Source organism: Poecilia formosa, unplaced genomic scaffold (genome assembly GCF_000485575.1).
Source record: "Poecilia formosa unplaced genomic scaffold, Poecilia_formosa-5.1.2 Scaffold79, whole genome shotgun sequence".
NCBI lineage: Eukaryota > Metazoa > Chordata > Actinopteri > Cyprinodontiformes > Poeciliidae > Poecilia > Poecilia formosa.
In genome coordinates this window covers 1,736,190-1,755,754 of record NW_006800018.1, presented here as the reverse complement: position 1 = coordinate 1,755,754, position 19,565 = coordinate 1,736,190, and the positions used below count along the sequence as shown (strand labels likewise).

The 19,565-nt window shown below is 40.0% G+C and overlaps 1 protein-coding gene and 1 long non-coding RNA gene across 3 annotated transcripts in view; one reads left to right on the top strand and one right to left on the bottom strand.

Annotated features, from left to right (window-relative positions):
• Window positions 1-19,565, bottom strand: part of opcml (opioid binding protein/cell adhesion molecule-like) — a 252,612-nt gene that overhangs the window by 139,503 nt on the left and 93,544 nt on the right. Inside the window, exon 2 of one of the 2 annotated variants that reach the window (XM_016673588.1) lies at window positions 303-378. In XM_016673588.1, coding sequence (XP_016529074.1) covers window positions 303-378 — 76 coding nt within the window. Of the gene's footprint in view, window positions 1-302; window positions 815-19,565 lie in introns of those variants that run through there. The other variant, XM_007556485.2, reaches the window with a different exon arrangement.
• Window positions 992-4,697, top strand: LOC107836735 (uncharacterized). Its single transcript, XR_001662680.1, has 2 exons — window positions 992-2,284; window positions 4,321-4,697. It is a non-coding gene; the product is annotated as an uncharacterized LOC107836735 (long non-coding RNA).

Sequence of the window (19,565 nt, the reverse complement as noted above, 5' to 3'; positions counted from 1 at the left end):
TCTGCTGACACTTCACTTTACTACATCAGCTGTGCATCCTTAGCAAGACATTAACCAAGCAGATCAATAACACTCAAGGGCAACGAGCCCGGCTGTAAACACCGAGTTTAGCACCAGGACTCGTTTATGTCGCACATAGTTAAACACACAACAACAAGCATCTGTGTGCTCCATAAGCGATATTCTCCTGGGCTGCTGTGCCTCGGACCAACACACAGTATAAAAAGCACGACAGGAGCTCATCGTTTGGGAATAATTTAAATAATAATAATAATAATAATAAAGAACAGTTGGAGACTTACTTTAGCACGGCGCTGTCCCCCTGTCTCACGGTGATGTTGTCCTTCAGTGCAGAATCCCCGCTCCTGGCTGGAACTCCTGCAGGTACAAGGAGCAGCAATTTAAGTCCGAGGACGACCAGGAATTTCCCAGGTTCTGCCAGATAGCCACACATCCCCATGTTTGTTTGCTTCTTTCTTTTCCTCTTTCTTTCACTGCGCAACTTCCAGAAAATAATATTTTTTTTTTTTTTTAAAAAGGGAAAAAAGCCCAAACTTAACGCGGCCGTATATATTCCTTCGGCGTCCTTATCAGCCTCGGCTCCTGGCACGCAGATTTGCTGCCACTGTAGCGCCGGGGGAGATGCGTCCTGTCCGGTTCTCAGCCAGACCACCGCGCTTCTTGGAGAAATGCGCGCCGTCTCCTCTGCTCCCGACTGTAATCTCTGTGAAATGGATGCTGAGGCACAGATGCATCAGCCTGAGCTCCTGTACGTTTCCCTCCCCTCCCGCGGCGTCCTTTTCTCTCTGTCGTCGGGGTGAGACGGTGGGAAGCTGAGAGCATTCAGAGCAAGCGCCTGAATCCCCTCACTATCCTTTTTTAATTAAGTACACACATCTCTCTCTTTATGTCTCCCTCTCCCTCTCTCTCTTTCTCTCTATTTCTCTCTCTATTTCTCTCTCTATTTCTCTCTCCCTTGTGTCTTGGTCCTCTTGCACCATCAGGACCTGTGGACATACCTGCCAATTCATAGGGGGATTCCAAGTTGTGGTCCATGGAACACCAAGCGGTCCCTGTGTTCTGCATATGGGACACTTGAATAACTTGAAATACGCCTGCTGCTCATAACCTCGGGCTATGTCCTATTATATTCCATGATGGTTGAATCATAGCTACATGCTAACCATCGAAGATTGGAAAGATTTCTAAATATGCACACCAGCATATTTAGCTGCTTTGTCAACTCTGGTTCTCTGGCCAAAGAAAATAATGGATTTGATATTGACCTGATGTTTTTATGCTTTTAAATCGCTGACAGATGATTAATTGTGTGTTTTAATATATGCATGTGTTAGATTGCTGCTGTAGGGGAAGTATGTGATCATAAAATGTAACCAAGCATTCTATCCTGAGCCAACAATCAAACCTGATCTGCTCTCAGTACTGTGAGCCAGCAGCCAAAGACGAACCACAACATGAGTGTAAGGTTTTCCTCTGTGGCCATTTTGTTGACATAGTGAACATAGACAATGTATTAGGATGCTTGTTAGAAACTTTAAACGTGGATGACTGATTGGTCTCGATTTTTTTTTAAATTAATTTAAATATAGTCCACAGAAATACTCCCAGTTTACTTTGGCTGCACCTGCTGAAACCAGAACTTAAACTTAATCTTTTTTTTTTCCATCTATGAAGCATAGACATAAGATGTAGTCATGTAGTCATATTCAAATATGTCCAAGCTTCGAAAACATGACTTTAGGTGTGTGGTAAGATGACATGCGTGGCTACTATCGATTGTAGCAACCTGCACCACCTGCTGGATGGTGTTGGATGGGTGAACAAACTCCTGCCTAAGATCTGAAGGCTGTTAGCACGACGCTAGCGGATGTTTAGTGTTGACATGGAGCAGGAAGCTGAGGCCATTATTGTTTCTCCCTTGTAGCAACCTGCGCCACCCATAATGTCCTTTGGAAAGTCAGTTTTAAAAACTGAAGGCATTCCAGAAAAAAGACAGAACATGGAGGGGAACATGTCAAATGAGTTAGATTTATATAATTTTCAATTACTATACATGAAAAGCTCCTAAAAGACAGTCAGACAAGGCACCAAACAGAATCATTTTATGTCATTCTCAATCATCACTTGCAGCAATCTGGTAGGAAGAACCTTTAGATGCTGATCTGTGGAACAATTTTCCTCAGGTCAGCTGGAATGCCTCATATCTCACAATGATGTGGGAGCATGATGGAGGCGCACTGATCTGATTCTCTGCAGAGTGAAGGTTTTGGAGCACTTAACCAGCACAGACAGACATCAAATATGACTCAAAGAAAGAGAGAGAAAAAAAAAAAAAACAACAACAAAAAAAGCTCACACATTTTAGAAAACAAAACACATCAGTGGTTTATAGCATAGTCTGAGATGATCACTAACCCAGGAACTACCTGGGATGACCAGGAGGGGCTAAATCCAACTTCTGTAGCTTCTATAACAGGAAAAGGGAAAGGAAAGGGTGAGTGGACTAATAGCAGCACCAACACTTTCAGACGGATCCATATATCACTGGGACCGACTCCAAGTGGCAGCTACACGGTAATATGTGCACATGGGTTTGACGAGCACCAGTATCGTCACGAGGGGAGTTTCTTAGTAGGTTACCGGCTGATGTAGAACGAACATATTAGGTGACATTTCACAATAAATGTATTTAGTTCGTATTAAAAATGAGAGCCTCTGGCTAAATTCTCTTCAGTGCAATTGCAGTCTGTTTCAAGTTAAAGGCGAGACAAAAAAAAAAAAAAATAGGTTAAGGACATCTTCTAGCAAGGGTAGAGGAAGGCACAACGTTCCTGCTCCATCTCTAAACCGTTCCCTTTTAATGACCTCGACCTACAAAGTTTGCAGCTCGTAATGATGTTCTGTCTGACTGGACGTAGCATTGTAATAATACAGTTGAATACTGCACAGAAAAATCGATTGAAATTAAATCACATTTTCCTCCTTGTTGGTTGCGTTTTTTTTTTTTTTTTTTTTGTTTTTTTTCCCGTTATCAGAACCTTATTTTTCTCACCAAGCTTTGTGATTCTTGTCACTAGGATCTACAGTGCAGTGAAACAAGTTTGTTTTTTTCTTCTTACATATTTCCTCTGTTTTTACTTTTTTTTTTCTCACATACACAAAATGTTTCACATCAAAAAGCACAATTACTCAAAAACAGCCTGAGTAAATACAACATACACTAAACAAAAGACAATTTCATCTATTAAGAGAAAATGAAACCAAAATCACTCCAAGAGCACATCAACAACTCATCCAGAAGATCACAAAAGTCCTAAAACTCCTAAAGCACACCAGGCCTCGTTTTTCTTAGTTTATGATTAAAGTACAAGCAAACAAGAGGAAAACCACCTGTGGATCAACCACATGTATAATTTCTTTTTATATCAGACCCAGTGACTCTGATAATTTCATTTGTAAGGTTGAGATCACAAGATATTTTAAATGCATTCCTCAAAGCTTCCATCTCTTAACACTTTAAATTTAAAAAGTGCATCAACGTTGATGTTTTTGATTGATTCACTTGCAGACTAAACATGGTGGGATTCTTGCCCTTCAATTCTTAAAATGCATAGAGGAAAAAAAAAAAAAAAAAGTCAGGCTACCTGCAGTTGCAGAGTCCCAGCCACAAACAAATGATTCCGATCACTGACTGAACAACTGATGCATAGTTGTAATCCACATTTAGTTATTAAATACTACAATCAAACCGTTCTTAGTTAAATTGTGACGGCGATTTCCTGCATTGTGCTGCTCTCCCCCTGGGATGCAATAAAAGCTTTCAAAAGAAGCGTATTGGTCAGACCTCAAATTTCAGACACCTACATCTCATTCAATGCATATGGGCTTATATAAATTATTTTTGAATGTAATAAAAACGCCACTGAAATGAAAGGAACGGCAGGGCGAGCGTGTTCAGTATCATTCATGCACAGGGCAATTCAAGGCGCGAAAGTGGTTTAAGAAAAGAGCACACACTTGAAATAGAAAAACTAAACCATCACCGAACACATGAAACGATCACATGAAAGACTGAAAAAATACAGCTTAAGAGGTTTCACCACGCCCTTAAAGCAATCGTTGGCCTTCTTCATGTGTAAGCTCTGGTTGTTTTCAGGGCTGATTTAAAAGAGACAACGGTTCCTGTACATCTCAGGTTTTCAGGTCCCAGAGCTGAGCAGCATACAAATTGACTGCTATCTTCGCTGAGTCGCTTCCCCGATGTCAAGTCTCATTCTAGCCGGTTAATGTCTTGTTCAGGTTCAAGCCGAGTGGGAGTGTCTCCATTGGCAGCGTGTTCTTCACTCTAGTCAGTCTGAATACAGGCAGGAACGTTGGAACGGGAGCAGGCCGACAGTGCAGCGGCGAACCTCAAAGTTGTGGTTCTGATGGACTCGGATAAACCCAGATGTTTCTCTTTGAATTTTGAAAGACAAACAACCAAAAGTGTCAAGAAGTTAAAATAAAAGCCTGAAATGATTATGTTACACCTTGACCTCCATCTGTCTGATGTCCTTGACTGTGTCTCAAATAAACCCAATGTATTTCATTTTGTGTTATAGAAATTCAACGCCCAAACATAATGAAAACATTTCAGATTATCTTTGCCCAAGGCCATTCAGTACCTTATAGATTATTAAAAAAAATCTAATAAAAAAAAAAAGATTGAAAATATATCATTGCGCAAGCAGGGAGCCAGTGAAGTGATTTAACTACTTGTGTGATAGGATTTTCTTGACGGCACAATGTGGATTCTTTGTTCGGTTTGTTGATGTTTAAACTGCATGAAAATAACATTTATTCACCCGTTATCCAACACGCCTGTCCCATGTGGGGTCGCGAGGAGTTAAGGTGCCTATCTCCGGCGGCCAGTGGGCGAGAGGCGGGTTACGCCCTGGGCAGTTCGCCAGCTCATCGCAGTGGAAATGAAATTCAACCAAATATAGATCTGGAAGATGACTCATCGCTGTACCCCCGTAGGTAATGAGCCAATAAATGGCTGATTTCACTCTGAAATTTCTTCACTGTGATGAAGAAATTTTAAATTTTAAAAAAATTCAAACACAATTTCAAAAATTCTTTTTGGATCCCAAATTGTAATTTCATGGGCAGGAAAGAACTCCTGTCGTGGTCTGTATTTTTATTCAATTTGTAATCAAACTATACCATTCTCTTTTGTAAAAACAATGTGTACATTCAAGATTACTAAAAAATATATATATTTTTATTTCCCTTCTTATACGTCTATGTTTTAAATGTTTGTGGAGAGCAGAGTGAAACTGAACTCAAATTCCTTGTTTGTGCGCACAAAACCTGGTGGACAAAGCTGATTTGGATGCTGAAAAGAAGGTGAGGTTTTATTGCATTTTGGGCTTCGAATAAGACTCAATCCTCTTGGTAGTAGATATCAAACACACTGCTACCAGAGGTGAAGAAGAAGGAGAAAAAAATATATAGTTTACTACTAGGTTGTGAACAAGTAACTTCTCTCCCAGCAGAGAATCAAGGATGTGTGGCATCGATTTCAACAACTTTCATGTGCTGGCAGCGTCCAGTTTGCAGCTGTGCCCTGGAGGTAAATGCATGTGTCGGACTAACACTCGGTATCGACAGAAAGTCAATCTTAAGAGACTCGAATTTGTTTCAAAGGGATTGGGGCTTTTTTGAGCCGTCTTGACAGGACATATTTGCACTGCATTTTAGTTTGGTTGTCCGATAAAACACCCGACTTTAAAACACCGTTTTGTTTTGGGTCCATATATGGGTCCACATATAGACCCATATATGGACCGGTCCACAACAAATTCTGCAGAGTTAAATCAACACTATGCCGAGGCTGTGTGGTCCTTATCAGAATCGGTGTTAATTTAACTCTTTTCAGAGTTATTTCAACAAGAAATTAAGTCAGTTTAACACTTGAAAAAGTTAGAACTACTCAAACTATTTTTGAAATAACTCTTTGAGAGTTAAATTAACACCAATTCTGATAAGGACTCGGCATGGTGTTGATTTAACTCTGACCTTGGGTCAGTTCACCCAAGGTGAACTGACCCAAGGTGAACTGACCTCGGGTGGAGTTTCCAATCCATAAAGGAATGCTGAGCAGCCTATTACATTCCATTTCACCCTTTGAGTTAATGGTTTAAGTCATTCTTTCTCAGATGACACACATTTTATTAGTAATTGACCTCTGCTTAGCAAACTCTACTGTGATGTATTTAATTAAGCATTGCATAACTGTCTCACAGACTTTGAAGAAAAGGCAGCAGCTCCCACATTGCATTCTGAGTAAAACATGCCAACAGTTCAGTTTGGAGTAAATTTCCAACCTTGTTGGTCAGCTGCAGGTCTTTTGTAAAAAAAAAAAAAGCCAGTTCTCGCATAATTAGTTTGGAGTGTGATTCACCACTTTCGTCGAGGAGAAGAGGCTGCTTTAAAAGGAAAGTGTTAAAGTTAATCAGACTCCGAATTTCTCTCAGACTAATTCGCGGGAGCGTTGTTGCGTTGTTTACTAATGCTCCCGCTCTTTCCTCCTTCCATCTTCCGATCTGTATGCATGGAAGGGCTGCCGGCCACGAGGGACGCCGGGGAGGCACAGTGCCGCGTGTGGAGCAGCAGCTCTCATGATTACGATGACGGCCTTTGTTGGGTCTCACGAGAAGCACGAGCAAGTTCATTTCTTTACCTTAACGTCAGTTTGCCAGACTGTTAGGATATTGGATAGGCACGGAGAGAAACGACAGCGCTCTGACGGCACCGGATGCCTTCATGGGAGAGAGACACAAGTAACGCACTGTGTTGTTCTCGTCTGGTGTCAAGTGTTTGTGGAAGTGTGAAGATACGGACGGGCTTGTATTTGCAAGCTGCGGACTATCTTCTGTTGATCGGGCTCCTTCCACTTACCTTTTATTTTACATAAGAGGCATTTCTGTGTATAAAGACAATGTGCAGCACCACACAAGACAACCCCAAACAAAAAAAAAAGAAGAAAACATGCTATCTGAATAAAAGGGCTTTTGAGACAGTTTATTGATCGATTGTGTGGATCCACCCTAACATTTTCAGCTCAGCAGAAGCAGTGGTTAAGGTACCGAGACACATACTCTGCACTTTCCACGTCAGCTGTTTTCTTTTCACTTCGACATTTCAAGGTTTTACGCACAATGCCTCGGTGTCACAATGATAGAAGTCCTTAGCTAACATAAACATAAAAAAATTCCCTGAAATGCATAAGTCAGAGCTGGTTGAATGACCGGCCTGCCTAAACCCATTCATCAAGCCTGTTGTTCGGTTTATTTAAAAGTTGTTATTGTGTAATTATGATGATGTTTTGTGCGAGAGAAAATGGTCAAAGATAAGACTTAATTAAAATGATATCTGGGTGGGATGCAGCCCAAGTCCTGACGATGCCCACATCTTAATGGTTTTTAAATTAAACCCCTTCCTGACCTCAGCAAAATCCTGATAAGTGGTCTTAATTAGAGTCAATGGGTGGAAGGAGGAGGTGAGCCGAGGTTCCCGTTTGCAAACCTCCCCTCTGTCACGGAAAATAAGATCTGATGACGTTTTTACGACACCGCGTAAAGGCCATTGCCTGAGCTGATAGAATCGTCTGGTCTTTTTTTTTTTTTTTTTTTTATTCCTCCCTTTGACTTTCTTGTTTTGTATGAAAACAATTGTATTTTAATGTCATGATTTTTTTTTTTTTTTTCTTATTCAAACTTGTCTCAATGTTGGCTGGTGCTATTCTTTTGACAATTGTACTAATAAAAGTATGACTGTTTTGTCAAAGTGTGAAAAACGCACACAGAATAGTCTACGTCATACCCCACTAATAAAGTGAAAATCCACCAAGGGTACTCTTGTCTCCCCACTTTGCCACAGTCCCCCCCCCCCATTCCCATAGGACTGCCAGAGATAGGCACCACATGATCCTGCAAGTATGTTCAGGTAAAGCTCTGGTTCCCAACCCTGGTCCTCAGGCTCTACTGTCCTGAATGTTGTACATGTGCCTTTGTTCCAGCACAGCTGATTCATTTCAGGTAGATGTGTGGCATGGCAGACAGCGGTTCCCTTGGACCAGGCTGGGAACCAGCCTGTTGAAAGATTTCCCGTTGCAAAATACAAAAAGAAAATCGTGTGGTTGAAACCAAAGCAGCAAAATAAAATTGGCAAGCGGCTTATCTGCCAACAGCCAGCCCACTGCAGGCAGAAAGATGGGCAGCCTTGCTAATATCAGCTGGTTGTACTCTGGCATCAAAGAGCAAAATGTCAAAAAGTAACATTTCTTCCCACAAATACGCGAAGACTGCAACATAAACGTGTCCAACTTAGCTTAAGTGCATTTTTTTTGCATACAGGAATTAAGACAACAGATAAACTGAACGGAAAACACGGCAACACACCATGCCACCGAAACAACCGAAGTAAAACGTACAAATAATGAGAAACAAATACTGTTGAAACATGTTTGCCTTCAATAACAAACCTTAAGCACTAAAAAGAGTCTTATTTTGTGTTAAATCTTATTTCTTTATTTCTCAGGTTCCAATTAGTGTCTTAATAATTCAATGGGTTACCAAACAAATAGATCCTTTAACGTTATGAAGTATCTGACAGTATGATTAGTGTAATGAAATTTTCAAATTCCACAGACAATGGCCCATGCTTAAGGTGAATTTTATATTTTTCCTCCCAAAATGTCTTCCGTCAGTCATCTCCAAGTATTTTTGTTAGGAAAAAGTGGCATAAATGTTTTATCTGAAAACTGTAAAACAATCCTTTTTTGTAAAAATAATAATAATAATAAAAACGTTAATATTCAAATATGACCCTAAATTTCTCACTTTCAGTGTAACAACAAACAGCAGCTGGGGAAGAAAGTAAATAAATGACAGGAGAACCTGAGCTTGTTCCTCTCCGTGAAAACATTCTCTGACCAGAAAAAATTGGCTCAGCACATGTTCACTTTGGAGCTCCCAATTAATCATCATGGGCAGATCAAACTTACCAACAGAACAGCCTTCCTGCTTCATAAACAAAGCACTTTGCTGTTGCAGGTCATAGTTATTGATGAACAGTGCTTTGCTGCAGTCAGGTCTATATCAGACTGCTGCCGGTCTGAGGGAGAGCTGACCTTCAGCTGAGTGGGTCACAGACAGACAGGCTGCAAGACCGCAGCAGACAAGACAGGCTCTGTTTTGCTTCTCTTTTGTTCGCGTGAAAATTCACTTGCATAACATTTTGATCTTTCGAGAATTGCCATATCAAATGAACAACCAACTTCTCTGATTCCATGCTTTTCTGTGTCAAAATCTATAATTTAATCTGCATTTGGTGCCTGATTTGACTTGTTCAGTCCTCTTGTGAAGGGAATTCACACTGTAAAAGCTGCTGTATGTACCTTTGATTAAAAACATACGTATTCTAGGTATTTCTTAAAATGTAATTATGGAGTGATGGTATGAGATGAGCCAGGTAATCTGTGAAAAGATCAAGCTGCTCTGCCTTTTCTCTCTGGTCCTGATGTCATCTGCTCTGATTGGTTGTCGGAAACAACCAATCGGAGCCAGAAGGAGGGTCTTTGCGCCGTCAATATTGCTTGTGTATGTGATGCAGCTGTGCTATTCGCAGAAAAAGTAACTTGCAGTTGCACGAAAACCGTTTATCTGAAGTCATCGGTAGCAATGTTATCTAGCCTGTGCTGTAGCGTAGCAAAGATCAAGTGGCAGGGTGTTAGTAGCGTTAAGATCCTCCTCGTGGCTCTGATTGGTTGTTTCTACTTGAGCCGTGTATTTCTGCAGACTGCAGAAGGAACCGGATTTTTCACAGATTGCCTGTCGTATGTTATGCTGACATAACATAGTGAACAGGTTACGAAATATGTAAAAAGCACAAATGCTACATGCTGTAGCCTTAAGTTAGGTTAGCTTTTTTGGATTACCATTTTTTGGTAATTATGCCAAAAATATGGCATATATATTATGCCAAAAATATATGGCATAATATGCCACACTAAAAGTTTGGCATATTATTTCATAACCTAACCATCTTAAAACATCTCCACAGCCCCCTTCCCGACCCGTCCGCCGTGCTCCTAATGCTTTTTGCTCATTAACGTTCTCTATGAAGCATTTGGGGCTTTCATTGGAGAGCTGGATTCCTTTTTCTCATTGAGGAAGTTAAATTTTATGTAGACGCATCAGAGTAAAAAAGGGGCTAAATACAATGCATACCAGACTTTTGAATTTTTCATACATAAAAAAAATATTAGGTCGATTCGTGTAATAGATGCTTACAAGCATTTATTATTTTCCATCCACTTTCGAACTACGTCCTACTTTGTGTTGACATAGTTCATGTGAAATCCCTATAAAATGCATTAAATGTTACAGTTGTAACGTCACAAAGTGCGAAAATGTTGCTAGACTCTTTTGAAATGACAAAAATAAAACCACCACACATACACTTCTCTAAGCCAGCATTCCTGCAGTTTGTTTTAATATAAAGATATAATAGGACTAAGTCATATATATATATATATATATATATATATATATATATATATATATATATGTTTTTGAAACCCCTCAGGTCCTCTGCTCTGCTGCACACTGGGTCATGTAGATCCAATGACCTTGCCAAAGTTCCAGCGTGAGAAACCGTGCCAAGCATGCAGAAATGATGAATTAGAACAGCATTGTTTTTTTTTTCCTTTTTTTGTTCTGCTCGCATGAATCATTCTTGATGCATCACACAAACGTGGCTATTTGTCGGGTCGAAGGGGAAAAAAAAAAAAAAAAAAGGTTTCACTGTGTGCACTAACTGTGCTCCCACAGAGGAAGTGTATGCGTTGGTTTTAAAATGAATAAGAGTAAGTCCTCTCAAATCAGCATCTTTATGAATGGCTGCAACATTTTATAGTTGTTATTCTTCTTATTCATTTCATTTCAGTATAATTTCCTGCAGCACCACATCAACAACCAAGACAATGGGGGAGCCTGTCAGATAATCCGCGCTAATCTTTATTCACATCATGCAAGAGTGACCGGCGCTAACAATGAACAGCCTCTGACCAAAGCAAACTAATACTCAAGAAAAATATGGCTGGACTGAATCTAGACAGCTCATTCAGTCGGCTCAGTCATCTGTTAAAAGCTAAAAATTTCTTTGGCACACTAAGAGCAAAATTATGGATCACATTTATGAGAGGCCGATGCCGGAAGGCTCAATGTGCAGTAAAGTGTTATGAGATATAATACAACATAATAATATTTACTCTATTGTCCTTAGTATTACTCAGAAACATTTGAGTGATTTTGTTCGTGATTGGAGCGAATCATTTCTGACATCGCTGCTTTTAAGCTGAGAGCTGAACTCGGCCCACTGAGGCGACATTAAACAACGTTGCGTTTTCGTTTGAATGGCTGCCGTAATGTGAAAGTAGAGAACCGTTATTGGCAAAATGCATGCCTATCTCCCCAATTTGATCTCTGAGCTGTAAAAACAAAGGACACGAACCTCGACCGCCAAAATGAAAGCACAGCCAGAGTGTCGTTCTCAGATCTCAGCTTGAAGGTGGGGAATATTTTTTGGAGTTGCCTATAATGTGCCTTTGTGAGATTTAAGACAGACTTAGATGAGTAAATTACATTTTACTCACTTTAGATTATTAAGCAAACCAAATATTTCTGGATGTTTCAGCGGGAAAACAGAAGGACTGTTGACCTTTTTCTTTTTTTTTTCATTTTTTCAGTGTTAAATGAACCTAACCGAAAAGATTTAGCAATATTTTTTGGTACCTTAGATATGACTAGAAACCTTCCTAATGCCTAAACCAGATGAAAAAGCCAGAGACTGGGAAAAAAAAGACAAAATTACAAGTTCTGAGAAAACATCAACGACAAAAATCAACTCCACTACCTGAGCATTTCCTCACAAGTTCTGGGAAGACACAGCCAATGTCAGAGGAAATCTAAATCTACAAGGCCGCAGCAGCAGCTGATATTTTCTGCTTTGTGAGTTGAATGTCTATGCTGCTAAACTAGCAAAGATTTGCTCACAACTTAAAGATCTCTCTCAAAAAGACTATTTTGCCTGTGTTGTTTAACATGGCCACCGTCATGCCTGCACCAAAACAACTGTAACAGCAGCAGCTACTGATCTGTTGTGCTGATCTATATGTTGTCAACGACGACGCCGCGTGATGACAGAGGCCCAATAGCATCCCGCCTTTTCTCTGACCTTACAGTTTGCCTGTTGTGTCAGATGGTTCTACCGTGAACTACACACACACACACACACACACACACACACAAAAAAAAAATCTCATATGCATAAAAGAACAGCTAGTACCTCATATGAGTTCTCGCAAGACTTCAACCCAGTTTCCTCACATTTTCTCGGACTCCAGCTTTTTTGCGCTCAGGCTTTAAAACGTCACTTTGCAAACAGATCTGAAAGTTCCAGTTATAAATTTTTAAATAAATCAATATGACAGCAGCACAAAAAGGCATTCAGGTCAAATGAGCTCAGGGGTCCCTTAAGGATATGTGTTCAGTCCCTTGTTATTTAATCTGCAGACAATTTACTGTATCGCCAGATTAAGGACAAAAAAAAAAAAAGCTCATTAAGTTCACAACAACTGGTACAAACATCCTGGCGTGGAGGTGGAACCGTTGGTGGGAAGGTGTGGGGGAACGAAACGAAAACTGTTTTGTGGAAAAACAGAACATCAATCCCCTACGGAGAAAAGCAGTCACACATTATTTGGGTTGGTTCTGGATGACTGGGAATTTTCTCCTGGATACCCAGCCCGACACACTTGGCCAGGAAAGCTCTTCCTCAGGAGGCTGGAGCACATGAGCGCTCCACCCTTCCTCCCTTTCTTCTACCTTGGGACTATTGAGAGCTTTCTGACCTGCTCCATCATATCTTGACATGCCGACTGCACAGCGTCTGCCAGGAATGTTTAGCAACTTAAGGGGCGAGGGGGTTGAGACAGTCTGCCAGATCTTACTGTCTTCCATAAAAGCCATTTTCAAGTAGATATGCAAGAAAAAAAAAAAGAAAAGTTGTCAGTATTGTGAGAGATCTGTTCCACCCCTTCCATGTGTTATTTCTTCTCCTGCCATCTGGAAGAATGTATCAGTTTATGAATTGAGATGAATCATAATGTGCAGCAGCCTCGCTCCCCTGGCAATGAGGCTGCTAAATTCCCATTAACATGGATTTGGATGAGGGGGAGAGAAACATAGTTTAGCTACATGTCAAATTTATCGTGAAATGACGCATATTTGATGCATAATTATTTGTCTTAACCATAGCGGAGTGGTTCAGATTTCTGTCTTTCTCAGGAACCCGACTTGTCTTTACTTTAAATTTGGAAGAGCCGCAATGCTCCGGGCATGAGGAGGATCGCACAGTCTCAACTTTGATCTCAGGTAACGGCATCCGCCTCTGTCTTCATTTATCAGACAGCTTAAATCAGTCGCCTTTCCTCAAGTCACTGCGCGCCACACAAATGACTGCGTCTGTTTGCAGGTTTTAAAAACCTCAAGCTTCTTTGCTGTCAAGTAGGTGTCTCCCCATCTGATGTGATCACAGGGCCTTCCATGTTTCTCCCTGCTAATGCTGCACAAAGTGTTGCAAAGTCAGTCAATGAAAGCACGACAAGGGGACATGAATTATTTAGGAAGCTGGTTTAAGATGCAGCTCTGAAATGATCTGAATGCTCTGACATGCTGTGATATCAATAGGTGTAATATTCTCTGCGCTCCCAGCAGGCATGTGTTTGGCAGATATGCTGATACGGTATCAGGCACTGCCCTGCTGACCTCTACGTGACATTCCTGTTTGTGTGTGTGTGTGTGTGTGTGTGTGCGTGTGTTTGGGTGTACTTGCTTAGCTGTTGTTGTGAGGACTTACTCTAGACATAGAACCAACGTTTGTAGTTGTGGGGACATTTGATTATGGACACACAATGTAAAAACATATTTTTTGGGTTAGGAAATAGGTTTAGGACTATGCTGTGAATTGAGTTTAGGTTAGGTGGTTAGGTTTGGAGAAGAGAGAAAAGTGTCAGGATTATGGGGCGAAGTTTTCTGCCAGACTGAACATGCGAAAGCATTTTCAGTGTCAAAACAGGATTTCATGTCTTTTGTTCTCAAAACCCTTTAAAACTTTTGCTTACATGTTCATTTTGAAAGCAGGACTTCTTATCAAAACTTGTAATGATTGTACTCAAAATGTCTCCTCGCGCTCACACTTACTCTCTGCTCGCTTACAAACCATGGAACTGCCTTTTGGCACTGTCGCCTGGCAACCTCTCAGCCAAAAGTGTTGTACTAGGCGCTTTTGTTTCCTTCTACCAGGTGTTTCCTGTGTGGCTACTATCGACTGTAGTAACTTGTGCCACCCGCTGGCTGTAAGGAGAAACAACGACGTCAGCTTTCTGCTCTGCAATGTGCTGCTGATTACTAACAACCATCTGATCTTAGGCAGGAGTTTGTTCACACAACCAACTCTCAGCGAAAAGTTTCTCTGAGCAGAGACCAAGTCTGAGAAGATTTGAGTACAATCGTTACAAGTTTTGAGAAGAAAGATATGAAGTCCTGCTTTCAAATTAAAAATGTAAGCAAACGTTTTAAAGGGTTTTGAGAACAAAAGACATGAGATCCTGCTTTCAGACTGAAAACGATTATGGTGGAAAAATTCCCCCATACAGGATAGGCTATAGAAATTATTGGAAATTATTGGAGTGTGGAAACTCCTTGACACAGGCGTGTGCGGATCCTCAAATATGTAACCACAGAAGCATCAGGGGTGGAGGACATTTTGGTACAGGTCTACACAGAGAGTTAAATTTGTCAAAATTGTTTCCTTTTTATCTAATCTGCCAATGCCTGTCGAGTTTTGACCAACTCAACTAGAGACATATAATGGACGTAAAAGTTGTTTGAAGGTCAAGCTCAAATCATCCTGCATTATCCACATCCAAGGTTTGTTTTTGAAAAGCCTTGAAAGTATGAAAGTCATAAACAGGGAATCAGTGCGCCTTAGTGGCTTGTTTTGAAGCCTTGCAGCCAATCTCGCCTCACAGAGTACAAAAGAGAATCAATTCAATCTCCTAAATACTTTCTTTTTACATCCTAAATGTTGCTGCAGCATTGCTTAAGGTTGGTAGTTGTTCACACAGAAGTGCTTCATCTACCAGGAAGCAAATATGGGACGGATGTTTCAGTGATTGGATAAGTAAACGCTCTGAGAGACTGATTTAACAATTACTTTTGGGGGGAAAGTCTAATAGGTTTTTGTGAGAAATGAGAATGAAGAAATTAGTTGACTGAAGAGCTAAATTAATTAAGTTTATGCTTTGAACAGAGACTTTCACTACAAATTTTTATTACTCTTTTTCTTTAACAATTGGAAATTTGACTATCGGTGTTAGTCTTAGCAACATTAAACTTCATTTTATGCATGTCTGAGTAGCACTTTAGCACAGTTTACATGGGGATAATAACAGTTGAAATGAGAAGATCAGATTGGAGGGATGATCGTTTGGGCACAGACTGCCATCCCAGAAATGGGCTGTGCTCAATTCAAGGCATAGAGATCAAGCTAAGCAATTTCCATTCCAGTATCAGTCAAATGGAACTGATACCTCTCAGATGTTTTTTTTTTTTTTTTTTTTTCCCGTTTCCTGTCTTGCTGTGTGTCCTGGAATTTGGAAAAAAAACAACAACATGCCAGTCTAAACACGAGGAAACCGAGACGGATTTCTCGAACACTCTGATACGTCTCAGAGGTACGTTTGTAACTTTTAGCTTGCTCTAATCCAAATCTGAATAATACAAGCACCTAAATTAGAACATGATGAACCAATCATTTTAGTTGAATATTATGTATTTACCTATGACACACAGACTTAAGTCTTGAAGCCTTTGTGATTTTCTGCTAATGAAAACACATTGCGTAATGTCACATTAAGAACAATGAAAGACATCTTAATGTAGTAATGTGGGCTTAATGAAAAGTATGAAATTGAAAATAATAAAAAAAATTGTTGTACACAGTAGGGATACAAGGCACAGACAGATGTATTTCTGGAAAATGGCAAAAAATGTTAACACAGATTATACAATTCTGACAGTGGATTATTGAGTTTTTCAACAAACACGACTCAGTACAAAATTATATTAATATTTAACTTCTCTTATATTGGGTTATCACTTTTCAAAGAAACTGTACAAAAAAAAACTATTACCACCATTAAAAGATATTAAAATGTACGGATTACTTACATGTGAAAGTTGTCTGACACTCTTCATAATAATCACACTTTGATCATATTTTCCTGAAACACTGAGACATAAAGAGTTTAATTGCTACATTAGCGCTGTTGAATGTAATATATTGTCTATACTACTTGTGTTTTACAAGCTTTACTTCTGGGAAATAAGAACTTTACCACTGAGACATTGTGAGGTCAGGGCTCAGGTTGGCATCGGCAGACAGGCTTTTGTCATGTCAGTCTCAACCTTGACACAAACGTGTTACAAAAATTAAAAGCATCAAACAGTATCGACTGTGCTCCCTGAAATGACTCAACAACAACTTTAACATCTCAGAACAGCCACTGGGGGAAAAACTCTGTTATTAAAATGTTTGCATTAAACATGCTTTATAAACATGCTCAATAAGCGCTTCTTAAATTAATTATTCGCTTGACTATTTATTCCAGGCAAGATTTGACCAAAGCCATTAGCATAAAAACATACATAATATTATTAAGCAAAAGATAATAATCTGGGCCTTTTCAGAGACGTACCCCAAAACCATTTCTTGTTTTGTTCAAAATTGAGACTCGTGTCTTTGCTCTTCTGCTTTTTTTTTTTTTTCAAAGGACAGTCGCGCTGCGCTATGGATTCTTTATTACTTGGCAAGATAGGAGTGTCAGGATTTCTTTATGTGTACATTTTGGATGTAATTCAACAGTTTTATGCTCAAACAAGCTAATCTGCGTTTGCCTGCCTGCCAATGCAGGCAAAAACCATAGAGAGTGATGATGGGTAACGTTTTTAACTGAGATACTAATTGTAACTTTGAGTTACCTTTGAGTTAACTTGTCCATTGGACGTTTGCATTTGGGTCCTCTCCTCGTGGAGAGTGAGATACGACTGAGTACATGGGGACCTTTTTAACGTACTCTTTTTAACTCCAATATTGAAAAAAAAAATTAATTATAAAAAATTATTCCAGCTATGCAGGCGATGATGAAAATGGATAAACTGACTGAGATTGTGAAACTTGCGCTATTGGTTGTTATTTTAAGCATCTTTCATTCTGTGTGCCTAAGAAGACACAGATAAAGCACTGAGATTCCTACTGACAGCCTCTGCTCTGAGTGAGGATGAAGGGACACCCGATAGTTTGAAAACGTTTTGAAGATATATATGTGCACACCAGACAATGGTGTGAGGCCATGTTAAAAATACTACACTAGTCCATCTGTAGGGAGTTTGTGTCTATCTTTTTCAGCTACATTACCAATTTCCCAACATCATATGTAAGGTGTGATAAGGATTTATTTAAATGCCCGGCTTAAGTTCTGTGCAGGGACCTTCTCTGCCACAAAACTTCCTTCAAGCCGAGCCAAGCGTCCAAGACATTTGGCTGCGGATCTAATTTTGCAAAGTGCGTCATTTTAACTGAGAGCCGGAGTATCCCTCCGTCTGTCCATGCAACTGTTGATTAAATTCCATATTTAAGAGATTTCTTTGGCTTCCTTCTTTCACTAGCATAATATTGAAAAACAAACAATACAAATATCATATATTTTATAGGCTCCGTCTGCTCGACCACAGTTTTCTTTTCTCCATCTCCCTGACTGTTCTTTTTGATTTTTCTCACATTCTTTTGTATTTATAGAACTTATCCATAGCTACAATTATGATGCGTCCTTTCGGTGTACAGCTTTGTTGAGTCTAGAGAGAGCTACCAGCTGAGCTGCTGCTGCCTATGACTTCATGTTGTCTCTATAAGTGATACCGTCTTTATCCTTATGTGGAAAAAAAAAAGCTACTGAAGAAGCTATTCAACCATTAACAATACGATGTGTACTCTGTTACTTATTCCATAGATGTCACCTGTAACCCAAAGGCTCTTAGAGATCGAGATGCTAAGCATTAAATTAATTTATTTTTTACTGTACTAAGCTTGATTTACTTATTTCTTTTAGGGGTAGAGGATTAGGATTGTGGGCACCTTAAACATAATACTTTTACAGAGATTCATACTCTGTCCAGTTGAACCTTTTCTGTATGTTGCCGTAAACTGTCCAACTGGAGAGATGAAGCTAAAAAGAAGCAACTTATATTTTAAAGTCAGACGGTGGCAGATGGAGAGCACTGGATTGAAACAACTCAGAAGTGAAGTAGGACAGGGCTAAAATCAAGAAATTATTTCTAGCATTAGCCATTTATTTGCTATTTTAAAAACCTCTAATAAGAACAGGGCCTTTGAAATTTTGCAGGACTTCATGAGAAGATCAGATCTTTAACGGGAGCAGCAGTTCCTCTATTTGCTTCGTCGACGAGACACCTGAGGCTGCTGTCATCTCCTTACTTTGGACCAGTCTGTTTGTGTTACTCGTGTTTCTGCTTTGTCTCGTCAAGTCCCCAGTTGGTCTGGGACACTGAAAGTCTATAGAAAGTTAATTCCTGTTAAAATGGAGTTGTTCCTTTCTGCTGTGACCACCTGCTCCTTCGGAAGAAGAAACGCCGCAAATGCAGGGACTCGATGCAATAGCTTGGTCTTCCTTAGGTAACTTTTTAAAAATTGGTACAATAAAGTGAAATGTCAAGCACTTTGTAATATATTTTATTGAACTTGAATGTATGTAATTATATTGATTTGACTTTCCAACAAAACCTCTGAAAACCGGAGACGTGCAGAAACTACTTCCTGGCTTAAATCGGCTCTGAAAACGTTCCTGTTTACAGCAGCAGCACCACACACTCAGTATTTGTGCTCAGGCCACCCATATGGATAGCAACGGCCCTGGATGAACCTCTTCTGTCACCCAGGGTGATTCCAGATTGAAATAGGTTACTAGTCCTAGCAAACTTGAATGTCTGCCCTAAAGCGTGAATTGTTTTCTGCACTGCAACCTGCCTGCCCACTCTGAGGTCTGGCTCACTGATGCAGCCAGATTTCTCCACCTGCAACAATAAATCTTCCCTCAACTGTCACTCCTGCGTCCTGGGGCCAGGTGGATTAAAGATGTGTAGGCACAAAGCACATTTATATGCCTGTTTTTGCACTCAAGGAAAATGTGAGAATGGCTTCTTGCATTCTCGAGTACAAGTGCACGCACATGCACACGCACACGCACACACATATACAAAGTATTCCTGTCTATCTTCACAATGACTTTGCATGGACTTTAGTTTGTTCATCATTCATTTCTATAGACTGACTCTGACCCTCACCTAAAACAGACATTT